The sequence below is a fragment of the Lactuca sativa genome, chromosome 1, assembly GCF_002870075.4.
Source record: "Lactuca sativa cultivar Salinas chromosome 1, Lsat_Salinas_v11, whole genome shotgun sequence".
NCBI classification, from domain to species: Eukaryota; Viridiplantae; Streptophyta; class Magnoliopsida; order Asterales; family Asteraceae; genus Lactuca; species Lactuca sativa.
This window is the reverse complement of record NC_056623.2, coordinates 2072542-2087799: the sequence shown is the minus strand read 5'-3', so window position 1 is coordinate 2087799 and position 15258 is coordinate 2072542. Positions and strand designations below refer to the sequence as shown.

Sequence of the window (15258 nt, the reverse complement as noted above, 5' to 3'; positions counted from 1 at the left end):
TATATATATATATATAGAGAGAGAGAGAGAGAGAGAGAGAGAGAGAAATAGAATTATTTGAAAACTCAGATATTCGTAAAAATGTTTTGGGCCTTAGCCGTTTGTTTTCAGTTATTTAAAAAAAAATTAAAACAAAATAGTCGTTTGTTTTCAGTTATTTAAAAAAAAACATTTATTTAAAAGATGTGCATATATACAAATGTTGATGTACATGTGTGTGCACATAGAAATTTGTATGTATGCATATTTTTTTAAAAGTTTTTTTTTTTTTTAATTTTCACGAATTAAACTATTATTGATTTGTAAAATAAAATTTAAAAAACAAACCATAATACAATTTTGGAAAATGTTCTTGGATTTCATGAATATTTGAGTTTGATTTAGATAATTGATTAAGGATATTATCCTAATCAATTATGAGATTCTCTGGTTATGTAATGAAGCTTCTTTTCTCCTTGTAAATCATTCGTTTTCCTTGTTTATTAGACAGTTTTTTATTATCAATTAAGAATCCTGTTTTGGAGTTATCTTTTGTTCTTTATGTTGTTGTTAGTTTTACTTTGTCATTCAATCCAATCATCTAGAGATGAGTTATATTTGTCGTGTTCATTTGTTTGTCACACCAAATTCATCTTATTTTTGCCACACATATCCTAATGCTTACCACAAGAATGAATGGTTTGACATGACATCATTATGCAATGAGCAATATTTGGTAAAATAAATTGTAGTAATATTGTACTAGCACTCCCGCCTTATTATTTTATTGATGACATAGTTCACGACTACCGTACTATTTGGTTACTATGAAAATAATCAGCGTCTTTCATACGATATACAATTGTTTTAACTTTTAAGCAACAAATCTTTACTTTAATTGTTACTCCTTACTCGATAATGACACAGATAACCTATTGAGCCTCGGTTAACTAGCTTTGGTATGAGCAGGTTTTAATCGGGATAATGGAATAAAAGTAGTGAAAAAATAGGTCGATTTATTTGTAGATGGTAGAGTGACGAAGGGTTTTAGTTGTTTCTAGTTGATGGTTTTGGTTGTTTTGTGAGAGTTGATGACATTATAAGAATAATATTTGTCTATGATCTCGACTGAGATATTTCTAAAAAAATGTATAATCATTGTTCTACTAAGAAATATAGAATATTGGTGAGCAAAAGCATCGATGGTATTGAACCGGTACTATATACCTTTTTTGGATTGATACTTGGCTCACCTATTTTTATGATTTTCGGTTATCAAGACTAGCAGGTTTAGTGCCATTCGTTCCAAGTAAAAACCACAATCGAACCGGAATTCATTTTTATATTTTTGTGGTTTCCTTTACTTTGAACGCATAACTCTCATATGAAGCTCAATTGGGTTGATGTTTTTTTTCGTTGTCTTGACTACATATTAGGCTAAAAAGTTGAACTGATTTTGATAATTATAGTCAGAGTTACACAGCCCTAAACATATATACTTTAAAAAAAAAAAATTTAATTTTTTAGACTGTCATTTTTTCTCTCCACTCTATGCAGAATTTTTCCTCAACTTTTAAGCACTCATATGGATTGTTGCATTCAAAAAATGAGAGTGATACTGAAGTGCCACCATCCAAGAAATGGAATTCTGGATTTCATTAGTTTTGGGTTTGATGCTTACGGAGGTGACTCGTAAAATAGATAGTAGATAGCGTTGGTAAGTAATTTTTTTAAAATGCAAACCTTCACCGGCTAGGGTGTAGATGTAGGTGTATGTTTTATAATCCATCCATCCACCCAGAAAATACGGATTGAGAAGCAGATTGGGCGGTTAGTAAGAGCCAGAAATTGATATGTAGAATTTAAAAATCATCAAAATACTCCCATAAACTTGCTTTATTTTCAGCTTCAATTATACAAATTACATAGATAAAGAAAAAACAAATGGGGGGGATGAGAGTGAAAGGTTTGTGTTGTGGTTGGCTATATAATATATATATACAATACAAGAAGTCTGATTGATATCAATGAGTAACCACAATCCTTTGTGTATATCTATACGTATCATTACCAAGCAAGCAATGATTGGGGAGCCTGCTTTTCATAATTCAAACATACATACATAATAATAATAAGAATAATACATTATACATTATACAAAATTACTCAGCCTTGGCAAGGCGTTGGGAAAAAGTATGGTTTTTTTTTTCTTTTAAGTTGTTTGAGGAGGAGGTGAAGTTAGGGATTTTTGTTGGAATTCGAGGAAATCCTCATACGGATCGGATTCGGATCCACTGGAGGAGTTTGTTTCGTATGGTGTGGTTTCAATTGGTGAAGATGGAAGTGATGAATCTATTATTCGCTGTGAGTGTGAGTGTGGAGATATAATAATACCTGTCAAAAACACGCTTGCTTACTCACTCTCACATATACTAGTATTCTTTTTTTTTTCTTAATAATTACAATTGTAAGTGTGGTCTGTCACCTGCTATACCAGGTTCATAGCTTACCCCGCATTTACCCAACTTTTTATTTTTACAAATCTGTTGGCAAACTTTTTTTTTAATTTTATTTTATCAGTTAGTGTTTTTACAAACTTGTTTTTTATTTTTCTTTATAAAATCATTTTTTTACAACTTCATAAAAAAAAATTGTAGAAATACATGTAAAAGTTGTCAAATTCATGCATGTAAAACCCTGTGCTGAAATTCATTTTCTTACAACTTCATTTTTAAATCCATTAAAAAAAGGAAGGAAAAACATGTAATTGTAAGATAAAAGTTGGCTAAATGAGGGGTAATATAATATGTAAAAATGCTAAAATTTTGAAATGGAACAACTTTCATAGTTGGTCAGAAGTGTTAAAATTTCCAAAAAAAACGGCTTTTTCAATGGCATTATCCGATTCTTTTTTTCTTTTTGTAATTAATATTAAGGGAAAAATAAAGATACCTTTCTTTGAACGGAACTTTTTGGTGTGGCGTCTGATCAACTTCCTGGCTTTTGTTATGGTGAGTTGCCTGGCGAAGGGGGAATATTCGTTATCGCTTTCACTCCACTCACCCCCAACACCGCCACTCATCCTCTCGGATTCATTATTATTATTGTTGCTGTTGTTCTCCCCTTCACCTCTCATTGTCCTGAGCACAAACGCCTTGGCCTTACGACGCTGAGAATGGAATAATCCCCTGATGGAGGTCACAAATCCATCCCCTGCACCCTCAGGAGGCCTTTTGGGCCAAGTTATTGGGACCTCCACCTGCTCACCACCAGGCCCATCACTGTCACTCAGATTCAGATCCGTGCTGTGGATACCAGACAGACTGCTTGCTGCTTCTTTTCCCTGACCAAGTAATTTATTTTTGAACTTCTTACCCTGCAATGCAATGCAAACCAATTCCTTAATATATATCCACTACTTATATATTATGTTTTCATAATACCATACCTACCTGCATTCCTGTGACTGATTTGAGAACCCCCCAAATTATATGTTTCTTAACTCTTGAGAAGAGGCGCCTCCAAGTTCCAGTGAACCCTAAACGATGAAATGTATCCATCAGCAACCATAGCTCGCTTACAGCAAACCGTGATCCTTCGTATGTCACTAGCAGCTCAACCTGTTCCAGTCCATTAACAAATCACATATACATTACAAAAATATAACCATAACTATTTATTTATTTATTTTACCAACCTACCTGACTTATCTTGATATTATGGAACTCCCTCATCACCCTCGGCCTCGACCTTTTCTCATCGCTTGGTTTGCCTATCTTCTTGTCTTCATGAGAAGAACGTGCGGTTTTTGCACTAGTTTTGCTGGAGTCTTTTGATTTGTTGGATTTAATGTACTCGTTATCTTGTTGTAGCTCAAGGCTTCCAATTGTTTCATTCTTTGAAGATTGCAGTTGTAGCATAAGTTCGTTTGTTACAGATTCTGCTACTGATTCTTCACACCTTCTGTCAAAAGAACAACTTCTCCCCAGCTCCGGTGCTGTGTTTTTTGCACTCTGCAGCTTTGATGCCTGCATAAATCATCCAATCCATTATCCATTCATCATATACAAAACCTAAAACAATCTCTATCTATTAACACTTTAAAGCAACTCACATGCATGGCGTCACCATGGATAGAGGATGTTAATGCCACACCATAAGCACTTGATCTGGAGGATCCATCTGATTCCTTAGTTGAATGACTGGTTGATGCAGAAGCCTCATTCACTGCACAACCTTTTTTCGCTCTTCGTAAACCAGCAGTAGTTGACACCTTCCAAACTTCCTATTTCTCAAAAAAAAAAAAAACAAATATTCTATTATTATTATTTATATTTATTTTGAGGAAAATCTGAGATTTTGGTTAAACTAGCCTGTCGCCGCTGACTGTCTTGCTCCTCTTCAGGGAAGAAGTACTCCCACATCATTCTGTACATCGTCTCGGTCAAGTGTATTTTCAACGGGTAAATTTCCACCTATAATGAATAAAGATTGTATTATTTACTTCGCTTGGGATTTTGATAAAGTATTCTTTCAATTGAGTACCTGGAATAACTCAATAGGCGAGTTGCCATCTTTTGGAGCCCCTTGTTTTGCATCTACTCGAAGCATCACTTTTCTGAAGCCAAAAACCAAAAAAAAAAAAAAAAAAAAAAAGGATGTGTCAGTAAATACCCTACTATACTAGCCTTGGAGCAGAAGAAATATCTACATACTTTCCCCATTCAGGAGGAGGATTCCATGCTGACAGAAGCATGTCAGACCTAGCATTAGGCAGGCAATTTCTCACAACAAAGTACTTTGTTGTGAATCTAGCAAGACCAACGTCTTTATAATCTCTGTCAAAATCATATATCTGCATTTGCAAACAAAAACATGTTTCATAACATGATCCCTCAGATCTATTAGCTATAAAAAAAAAAAAAAAAAAAAAAAAAAAAAAAAAGTAAAACTACTTTTATATAAACTTGTTTCAACACTTGCCATGTCATTTATCTCAGCCTCTGCAAAAGATTTCCCATCCACAAGCATTCCCCAAACTACTTTGTTGATTTGTAAAGATATGCGCATAGCACATGAAGGGCTTTTGTTCTTCTCTTTCTCCATAAGTCGTAATTGTGCAGCTTTCTGCATAGCCATCCTCAAAGAAGCAGCAGCCATCTTTCTAGATTTTTGTGCATTTACCAATTCTTTCCTCAGTCTTTGCACCTGTAAGTGCAAACGCGTCCAGTGCGTCATATATACAGACATATAATGAAGTAATGGCATTAGTTGAAAGGTTTTGAATCTTACCAATGTGGATCTTCCACATGTTATCATCCAAAGATTCCCTTCCTTCTCTGAAGACACGTCTCCAGAAGCATCCGGTAAAACAGAAAGCTTCCGGATATCATCAAAGAGCAAGCTCCGTGCCCGCTCCTTATGTTCAAGGTTGACTCGTTCTATCTCTACCTCTTCAACACCATCAGGAACCACCTCATCTGCTTCTTCCTCAATGTCTTCATCATCTTCTGCAGATTTCGGAAGGCTGCTTCTCCGAGACCTGAGATTAAAAACTTCAGTCAACAGATCGACCGACCGACCAGTTGAAATGTGAATTAATAATAATAATATTCTTACTTAGGAAGCCTGGCAAAGAGTAGATTGGTCAAAACATCGAGCATAACTTGAAACTGTCGAGAGGTCATGGTGGCTGTTATGTTTTGAGAATTGAATGCAAGTTCTTTCAAAGGTTTGACCTTGAGATCTGTTGTTCCCCCTTTGTGCCTGGTGTAACGGAAGTACATATCACATGGCATAAATACTCTTTCAAGTAGAGCCCCAGTACGCTTTACTTTTGATGAGCTTCTTCTAATCTTTGGTAACCACTGGAGTCCAGCCCCTGGATCAACATCAGTTGGAGCAACATGAGCCTGCACACGTTCCAACATCACTGACAGCTCCATGCGGTTCCATGTCAATTCAGGATTATTCACATCTCCACTCCCAAGTGCTTGTTTGATCATCTCTATACCCACATTCAAAACTGCATGAAACGACCGAGCTAACACCCGCCCGCTTACAGCAGCAAGCAAAAATCTACCCTGTTCACCATAAAACAATCAGCTAAAACTCTAAAACTCATGTCATATCCAACGCATTTAATACTTACATTGGCATCTTCTGAGTGAAGATTGAACTGTGGCTCAATAACGTTTACCATGAAACGGCGGGTTCCCTCCTCATCAGAGTCATCAAATCCATGTTTGTCTAGCAATTAAAATTTTATTTTTTTTAAAACCAAGTATGATCAGATGAATGTTGCATGAATGGATGCTTCTTAATGTGGGTTTGCGCTTACCAATAGCACCGAATGACTGACTATGTGCTTTAGTTGAATTTGCTAGAGATGGATCTGAACCTGATGCCTCCTTTTGTTTAGAAGAGCTTGCACCTTGAGCAACAGATGGGTTCTTTGAGGAGGCGTCTTCTTGGAAAGATTGAGATTCATTTTTATTTTGCAGCTGGGTCTCTTCATGTAGCTTCCTTTGGGCATATTGACGTGAAGGAGAAGGCTTTGAAGGTGCAAATGCTTTAGATAACTCACCAACCCAAGACCAAACAGCATCTCTGTTCTCAATCGTCCATAGCAGCTTCAATCCATACACAAAGATCCGCCGACAGTTATCAGCTATCACCACATTATACCCATCATCCTCACTTGGATCAGACCTTGCCTGTTCATCACTATCACTTCCATTCTCAAATTCTGACCTAACATATGTCATCTCAAGATTCCTTCTACCAGCTTCCTGCCATGCCAACAATCTAGCAGGATCTGCCTTTGGCGATTGCCTTCTAATTGTAAAGTAATCAGATGACAACAAAAACCCATCATCACGATGCCTTTCCGTGGTTCCTTTGGCATTACCTGAATTTTCATTTACAACTCTGTCCGTGGATGAAGATTTTGAGCTTTTCCTTGTCATTTGTACAACTTTAATAACACTCGTGGTATCATCTTTGTTAAGAAATACCTTAGGCATATGAAGATCAAGACCCTGGTAGACAAGATCAAGAATATCACGCTTGCTCTCGAATGTGTACTTTTGCTTGCCACGACTGTAACACATTTCAAATTTCAGCTTTGTCATCTTAAATGTCAACCCTTTAGCCGGATCATTATCATCTAATGACATATGTCTTAAACAGGTTGGAGTTGAATCAATTCGGAACATAAACTCTGTCATGACTTTGTCTAAAGAGAGGTTACCAGACCTAGGGATTCTAGGGACACCATATCGAGGCCATCGAGAGAAGTAACGCAATTTCTGAGGAGGAATGTAGTTTAAATACCAGAACTTTATGAGCCAAGCAAAATCATGAGGCCCAACATTCAAAGTTGGTGAGCTAATTGAATCGTTCTCCAATTTAGACAGGTCATGCAAAGCTGCATCAAATGCAACAAACCCATTACCTGAGGGGATGGGTCTGAGAGAGAAATTCCACCTCAGCGATAGTGAAGTGGATCTGAAAGGATCGTATATCTTTTCACGAGTGACACCTTCAGAAGGAAGCGCAAACAAAAAATGGTTAAGTGGCTTGCCCGACTCACATTCCCAGTCCATTGTAACCTCGAGAGTAAAGCTAGGGGCCACTAGAAAAGCGCCACATGTCCCAGCTGGAGGCTTAACCGTTGAATTCCGTAGCAAATTCTCCAAACTGCTTGTAAACATCTTGAAATCCGTTGCTGAAACATGAATACGCCCGTCCGAGTGTCGGAGCTCCATATGCCCAGAAGTAATTTGGAGTTTATCAGACTTTTCATATGGATCGGTTGTAGCAAGAATGTTAAATGTGCTCTCTGAAAAACATAATGTGGTCTTTCCATGCATGTAATTCCTCATTTCGTCCCACCATGGCAAGCTTTTTTCTTTCTTTGGGGGGGTAGTGTTGGAAGCATTTGGGTTCCTGACACTTAAGTTGGCCCTACGTAAAGCTACGGTGAAGGCATAGCTCAAATCAGCAAAAGATGGTTCAAAACCCACACCATAAGATATTTCTCCTTTCTGGAAATTCAATGGCAAATCCAAATATGTTTTCATTGGTGGAGTTGTGCCACTAACTGAACGATACATTTGCACCTTCCTCCATCTACCAATGTAGACATCATGCAGCATTTGGGGTTGAAAAGGCGTTGCCTGCAACCACAATTCAGAATTTCATCTTCGATTATTATACATGAAAAACAAAATAAAAATGAAAATAACAAGATAATTATATTCTGACCTGTTGAGCGAGCACAACTCGGCCCTCACATTTACCAGAGGTTCCAGCAAGGAGAGGATAAGTATAGTCTCTTAGCTGAATAACAAGAGAGCCTGTCTGCATATTAATGTTACATCCATATAGGCGAGAAAATGGAATTTTATATTCCAGAGCAACTGGATCAAGCTTCTGTACAAAGTCTATCATCCCAGCTTCACCACCTTCGATTGCTGACAAGCTTAGATCAAGCTCTGTTGCAGTAATAGAAAAAAGAGAGGTTCTGGAGGTGCTAAGCTTAAAACCGGACTGAAATCCATCCTGAGAGCAAGCACCTGATCCTTCTGTTGTCACAAGACTCTTGCATGCCCGATAATAAGACCGGAATGACTGCTTATAGATTTCCTCCTTAAGTTTTTCAATAGATGATGCATCCATCTCTTCTCCACCAACTTCATAAACAGAATCATCTGTATCACCAACTGCAGAAGACTGGGTCCCTTTTGCAGTAACTGCATCAAGCAAACTCAACCTAACAGCCACTTCACGAGCCTCGTTTTTCATCAGTCGATAGTGTTCATCGAGCCAACCCTGTAGAGGCTCCTCCTCGATGTCAGCAGTCAACTTACGTATGTAGAACTTTACACGACCAATTTTAGAGGAACTAGAACTAGGTTTCTTAGGTTTCGCAGCATCTTCTTTGGATGGAAATATTGCTTTTGTTTTAGCAGAAGTAACAAGCTTTAAAGCTCGCAGCATTTCCTCGATGGAATCATCAAGAGCACGCAGTTGCAATCTGTATGGCATGATGATATGTATATCAAATGCTTGAATCACCCAATCCCACTTACCACCTGAATCCTTTGAAGTATGCGGTATGCGGGAAATCTGCATCCTGCCACTCTTGAACACTTTTGCCGAATTAAAACTGAGCATTAGTCCCTCAACAAGTACACCTATACGAGCATTTTCAGAAAAAATCGACTGAACCTTAATCATGGCCTCAACACCATCTCCAGCTTCAGCAGTTAGAGTAAGCATCTCGACATCAATAGCAAAAAGAGATTCCTTCTTTTTTTTATTCTTCTCTGACTCAAATGATCCCACAGAGTCTTCTTTTGTATGTCCGTTATTTCCACTACCATACATCCCCTTCAGGAGTTTGTCCTCCTGAGACTGACGCTTCTGGTTGTCGATCAGTAGCTTCATTCTCAACCCTAGGTCAACCAATGATAAATGAACATCGGGCTCCCACCTGAATGTGATATCAGTGGCACTGAAAAGAGAGCAAACAGCTATCTCTTTAAGACCTCCAGCTCTCCTTACAAACTTTGCATTCTGCATGTCAAACAATGTCACTTTTGTGCGAGTACTGTTGTCTTCCAGATACTCTTGATACACAGATCTAGCTCTTTCAAGCTCCAACTGAGTCGACTGTTTCTCCTTGTTCAAGCACAAACTAAAATGAAAAATATCCAGGCCTACAATACACTTCACCATCTTGTGCTCATCAGAAACTGTTGATGCTATTTTTGCAGTACGTGGAGTCCCATCAGCTAAGGCACTAAAAGTCACCCTGCCACCTTGTGATCCATAATTCACTTTTTTGGGGTCCTGGACAACTTCATTTTCCAAGCCTACTTCACTAGAGAGATTTACAGAGCACCTTTCCAGATTAAACTTCACTAACCGAATCCCTTTGCCAGATGTTTTTGTTGACCTCCCTGCCCGACTTTGTGTGGATGTTTTAAGAGATTGAGATGAAGCTTTCAACAGTGCCTTAAACAACAAAGCAGTTGATAACAAGGACTGAACACGCTTGAATGTCAGGTTCACACCCATTCCAGTTACATCAACAGACACAACCAATATAAACTTAGAACTGTCTTCTTGAGGTGACTGTGACTCCCTGTCCTTTTTTCCCCAATCCAGGGTGATCTTTGCTATATGCAATAGGGAACCAGTATTTGTTTCCACACCAAAAAGGCTTTCTCTCAAAGATTCTTGATACTCATCTGCCATGTGCAAATTCAGTTCCCCAAGTTCCAGGTGAACTGCAGTGCCTGTACTAGATATGTTGTTGGCAAAGACATGTGACGACTGTGAGCAACCCTGAAAGTAAGAAATTCCAATAAAACATTAGCTTAAACATGAGAGAGAGAGAGAGAGAGAGAAAGAGAGAGAGAGTATGACAAGATAAATCATTTACATGATATATAGGCAATCCACTCAGATTAAAAAGCACGATAGTCATCTCTGGAGCTGAAACTGTGCATGTCCACATGATGGCTTTAGAACTACTTGTCTGGACTGTTACTGGAACTGGATTAGCATTTTCATCCCCAAGCACCATCTTTTTCTTCTTTGAGGAGCTCAACTTCATCAATGGATTTAATCTTTCCATAAATAGGTTGCATTGGGTGCCTCCAAGCTTAACATCAATTTCACATCTAATGGGTGATGTAGGCTGAAAAGGGGAAATAAACAATCAACATGTCACCCAAAAGATGCAAAATTATTAAAAGTCATCTATCTCACTGCCTTTTGAAGCTATGTATGAAAATCATATAAATGCACCTGTAATGGAATGTAAACTGAAGAAATAACAGCAAGCTTTAATATGTCCACCACAGAATTTTCAGCTTCTTTAAGAAGCTACATCATAAAGAAGAAATTATCATCAGGAAAGGAGCTATGAACAATATCAATGACATTGAGAAAACACGAAAATGAAACATTACAGCCATACATGAATCTCGCTGAAATCTAACTGAAGATCAAGACGTGTGCTTTCTCCAATGTCCTCAACAAACCTTGACTTCACACTCTTTAACTGGATGCCCATGATGTTATTCTCCATAACAATATAGTGTTCTTTATGCACAAACCTCACATTTAACTTTGGCAAAGTGAGAGAAACCTATTACAGGATGCAGATTAATGAAGTCAACAGAAGAGATGACAAACAAATAAAAGTAACAAATACAGCACTTCTGCACTGACCAACCTTTTCTGGGATGAATGAAGTGTACTTGGTAACAGCCAAAAGAGGAGATTGTTTATTTTCTTTCTTTTTGGCAAAAGTGTGTTCAATGGTTGATTGTAAAAAATCGTCAACTTGGGTATCAGTCGACTTCTTTCCAGGGATCAACTCCTCATTTAAGTTCAAAGCAATTTCTCCAATAGATATGTCCACATTTTTTACTACAATACCCGCTTCTCTGCAGCAAGAGTATCAAATACAAAAGCTCGAATAGTTACTAGATGAAATAAGTGGTGAAGAGAATAAGGAAAAAAAAAAAACAGACTATCAACACCCAACACCAAGACCAAAGACTTTCTTGTTTCGATAATAGTAATAATAACAATTTGTTCTTGTGATATAAAATTACTCAACAAACAACCCTAGTGCACGGAAAAAAGGTGAGTACTAGAGCTTCCTTAGATGAACAAAAATCAGAGGGAAAAAAGACAAGAAAGAAGTCGTTATTCCTTAGATCTCTTTGTGGGAAAACATAATAAAAAATAAAGAAAACCAACCTATCATGACCAAACTCACTCGAGAGATGGAATTCTTCACAAAAGAAAGGAGCAGAAGCCTTCTCTATCGATGCAAAACATGTCTGGCCTGCAGTAAAGCTTTCAGCATTGCAAAAGCTTGATGATTGATCAAAACTAATACGTGGATCACCCAGATGAACAACAACAGGCACAAGTTGCAACTTCACAAGGACACAAGGCTTTGTACCACCATCTTTAGATATTTCAACACCCAGGTCTTTAACTTCTACAGTAGCCTTTGGTGTCTGCCCCCATATAAAATGTAAAATCAAAAACAGTTGAGAACATGAAACACTTACAAAGCAAAAGATAGCAAATGACCATACTATAACAAGTAGTAAGCAAGAAAGGACACCAAGGACTTTAATTGTAAACATAAGAATTTTCATCATGAACAACTTACCTTTACAATCAAATCTGTGACAGAAATGGATAAGAATCTTGCCATATTAGCCACAACCATCCACTTTCCTCTGCCTGGGTTACTGCGGGATCTGCGAGATTTTTGTGACTCTGATTTTTTTGCATTTTTGTTTGAAGCCCTTATAACAATTTCTATGTCACTTATCAACAACTGCAGTTTTGGATCCCTAGACATGAAACCAACTCCTAATTTAACCAAGGATTGTCGTAGACTAAATCTGATTTCACCAACACAAACAGATTCAACCGCACCCTGCAAATTGACAACCATAACATCAAGATGAACTGTCTAATAGGGTTTCTGATATAAGAACTTCAGATGAGCATGTAAACCAATTAAACATGACTAGTTCAATGTGCATGTCGTTTACGAACCACAAAATATATTTTGACATGCAAAAAATAAAAACAGCAGCCTTAGCAGGAGAAAACAAATTGAAATACAATTAGATGTATGTTAGAAGACCATAATAAACTAGCCCAACACAGAAGAGGTTAAAGTAGAAGCATCAAGTAGAGTAAAGATTTAATCAGATATAGTGACCAAAGCAAAAGATGAATAACCTTTTCGAACTTGATTGTAACATCCCTCAAACATTTCCATCCACTAACTTTAAATGCCACTGATGCTTTCATAATCCGACTCAAAGTCCAAGCCACAAACTTGGAAGCAGATCTGTAATAAGAGGTTTGGTTAAGTTCTCTGGAACTTGTAGTTACACTGATGCATTATAATGAATGCCTTTCTAAACAAAGCATAATTGAACACAAGACGATGAGATCCAGTTACAGCGTATTCCTTCATTAAAGAACCATTAATTGCACAAAACTTAGTACTACTCCAAAATTAGAGTACAATCAATATCCAGATAGGAATCATAGGATTCGTAATGCAATATTAGTTAGTTTTGCAAGATAACCAGTTTACCGAATACTCAAACTTGATTATTGTGACTTCCTATCGCACTAATCAGTTTATATGCACCTCCACATACCAATAACATGAGAAAAAAAAATCTAAGGAGAGAACGGGTTACATGAGCTGTGGTTCTATTTGTAAGCCTGAAAGTGATAGCATTAAATTGACAACCTACACTCATAATCTGTAATGAAATTAGCAAAAATGATGCACTTGGCGTTTTGAAAAGATAAAGATTGTGTACCATGTAAGAGTAATCTCCCAATTTATCCAAAAAGATCAAAAAATAAAGTACCCGCTCCCCCACTTACAAAGTTAGAGACTAAAACTGCAGTGATCTAAATTTTACCATTCATAAACCAGCCACACAAAAGATCAGCACTACATATGGCATTAGTATACTCAGACAACATTGCACGCAACTTAGCAGAACCAATGGATTTGGCACTTCAACAAATATCAAAAAAAAAATGTTAAAGGGAAAGCGCCACGTTACTGAACTATGATCTCGAATTTCAGTAATCCCATTCAATCCATTCATGTAAACATTGAGTGCAAACGTAGCAATGCATATTGCATAGTCAAATGTAGTAATCTATTCGGTCATATTTCTCAATAACTCCAAAATTGAAGCTCCAGGACTAGCAGTTCTCCCTTAAAATACAACAAAATAATATGACAGAGCATAGATGATTGATTGATTGATTACTTACATGAACAGAAGCCATAGTATGATTGATATGAACAGGAACGTAAACAAGAATTTGACCGGAGACATTTCTACAAAGCAAATCCTCTTTTGTTCTACACCCAGTTCATTCTGCTTCTTGTTGTTGACGATGAACAACAATACCTTTCACTACACATCATCATGAAAACCCTAAAACCACTGAAATCGAATTGAAGTCCTTTGAAGAAGAAAGAGATCGCAAAGGCTCATTAGTCATAACAATTGGGGAAGGAAACCGGTGGGAATATTATTGAAGGGGAAGTAAAAAGGGTCAAAAAACGCACGATTTGTAGACCATTGAGACTGTCTAGACTCTACAGAAGAGCCCAAAATTTTGGTAATTCCTTTTTCCAGAGCAGGAACTGCAGAATCCAGAGAATCACTTCTTCGTTGAATTGTATTTAATGCATTATACTTTGTACGTTACCATACGATGAAGAGCAGAGCCTAAATTTATGGTAGTTTCTTTTTCCAAAGCAAAAGTTGAAAATCTAGAACACTAACGCATTAACACTTGTATCTAATGCATTGAATGTCGTACATTATTCTATCCAAATATTTTGCTTTTTTTGTTTACTGTGTGTGCAAGACATCTTTGGGATCAAGAGAAGGGAAGGTGTGGATGGGGATTTCTCGAGGTAAGTTACAAACAGCACCCATCAAGTTATCAATTGTAGTCCCCCAACTTGTAACTGTTTCAGTTTCTGTATCTTTGTTTCCAAATACAGTTTTGATTAAATCAGATGATAATAATTGAAGTAATTTTCAGAATATAAAAATGATTAGAATCTGATCAATGTGAATATAACTTTCTTTCTTTTTTCGTTACTTTTTCTTGTTATCCTCTAATATTAATCTTCAATCTAAATTAAAATACAATATCATGTGTTTATCTTATTTCTTTTATTTTTCAGTTTTTTTTTTTAAATTTTAGAAAGATCATGTGCTAACCAAAAGGCTTATACCTATTGGTATTACTAGCTGAAAATATATATTTTATTTAAGAGATTGATTATTCAAGTCTCGTTGTTACATTGGTGTATTAGATTAACATTTATTTAAAAGAAGATAAATTAAATATCCTTCTACTTTTTTTTTCTCTTACCATTTTCCTATACATTTAAAATTTTGGCATTTGTTATATTAAATAAAATGAATACACTTTTATTATATTTATGATAACTAGTTTATGTGAAATGAAAAATCACTAGGCATTGTTTCCATCAGGGGCGGCTCAACCCGTTTGGGGGCTCTAAGCGAACGAAAAATTTAGGGCCTTTTGGTATTTATTATACTTAATACTTAATGTTATTATGCATGTAGCCTAATGACTTGAGATTTGAGAATATAACTATAGAAAGATAATGGAAACTGGAAAACTCAAATCTGGAAAACGGAAAAA

General features: G+C 36.8%; 1 protein-coding gene across 1 annotated transcript; it reads right to left on the bottom strand.

Annotated features, from left to right (window-relative positions):
• Window positions 1-1933: 1933 nt before the first annotated feature.
• LOC111894699 (protein SABRE) lies at window positions 1934-14139 on the bottom strand. Its single transcript, XM_023890789.3, has 22 exons — window positions 13840-14139; window positions 12772-12883; window positions 12188-12460; window positions 11764-12029; window positions 11231-11444; window positions 10973-11143; window positions 10801-10878; window positions 10433-10690; window positions 8248-10335; window positions 6320-8159; window positions 6131-6228; window positions 5599-6062; window positions 5272-5521; window positions 4963-5187; window positions 4695-4834; window positions 4525-4597; window positions 4353-4454; window positions 4094-4264; window positions 3681-4007; window positions 3432-3599; window positions 2932-3355; window positions 1934-2373 (listed from the first exon to the last, which is right to left on the bottom strand). The coding sequence occupies exons 1-22, from the start codon at window positions 13902-13904 to the stop codon at window positions 2192-2194; spliced, it is 7989 nt and encodes a 2662-aa protein (XP_023746557.1). The 5' UTR covers window positions 13905-14139; the 3' UTR covers window positions 1934-2191.
• Between the last annotated feature and the right edge of the window lie 1119 nt (window positions 14140-15258).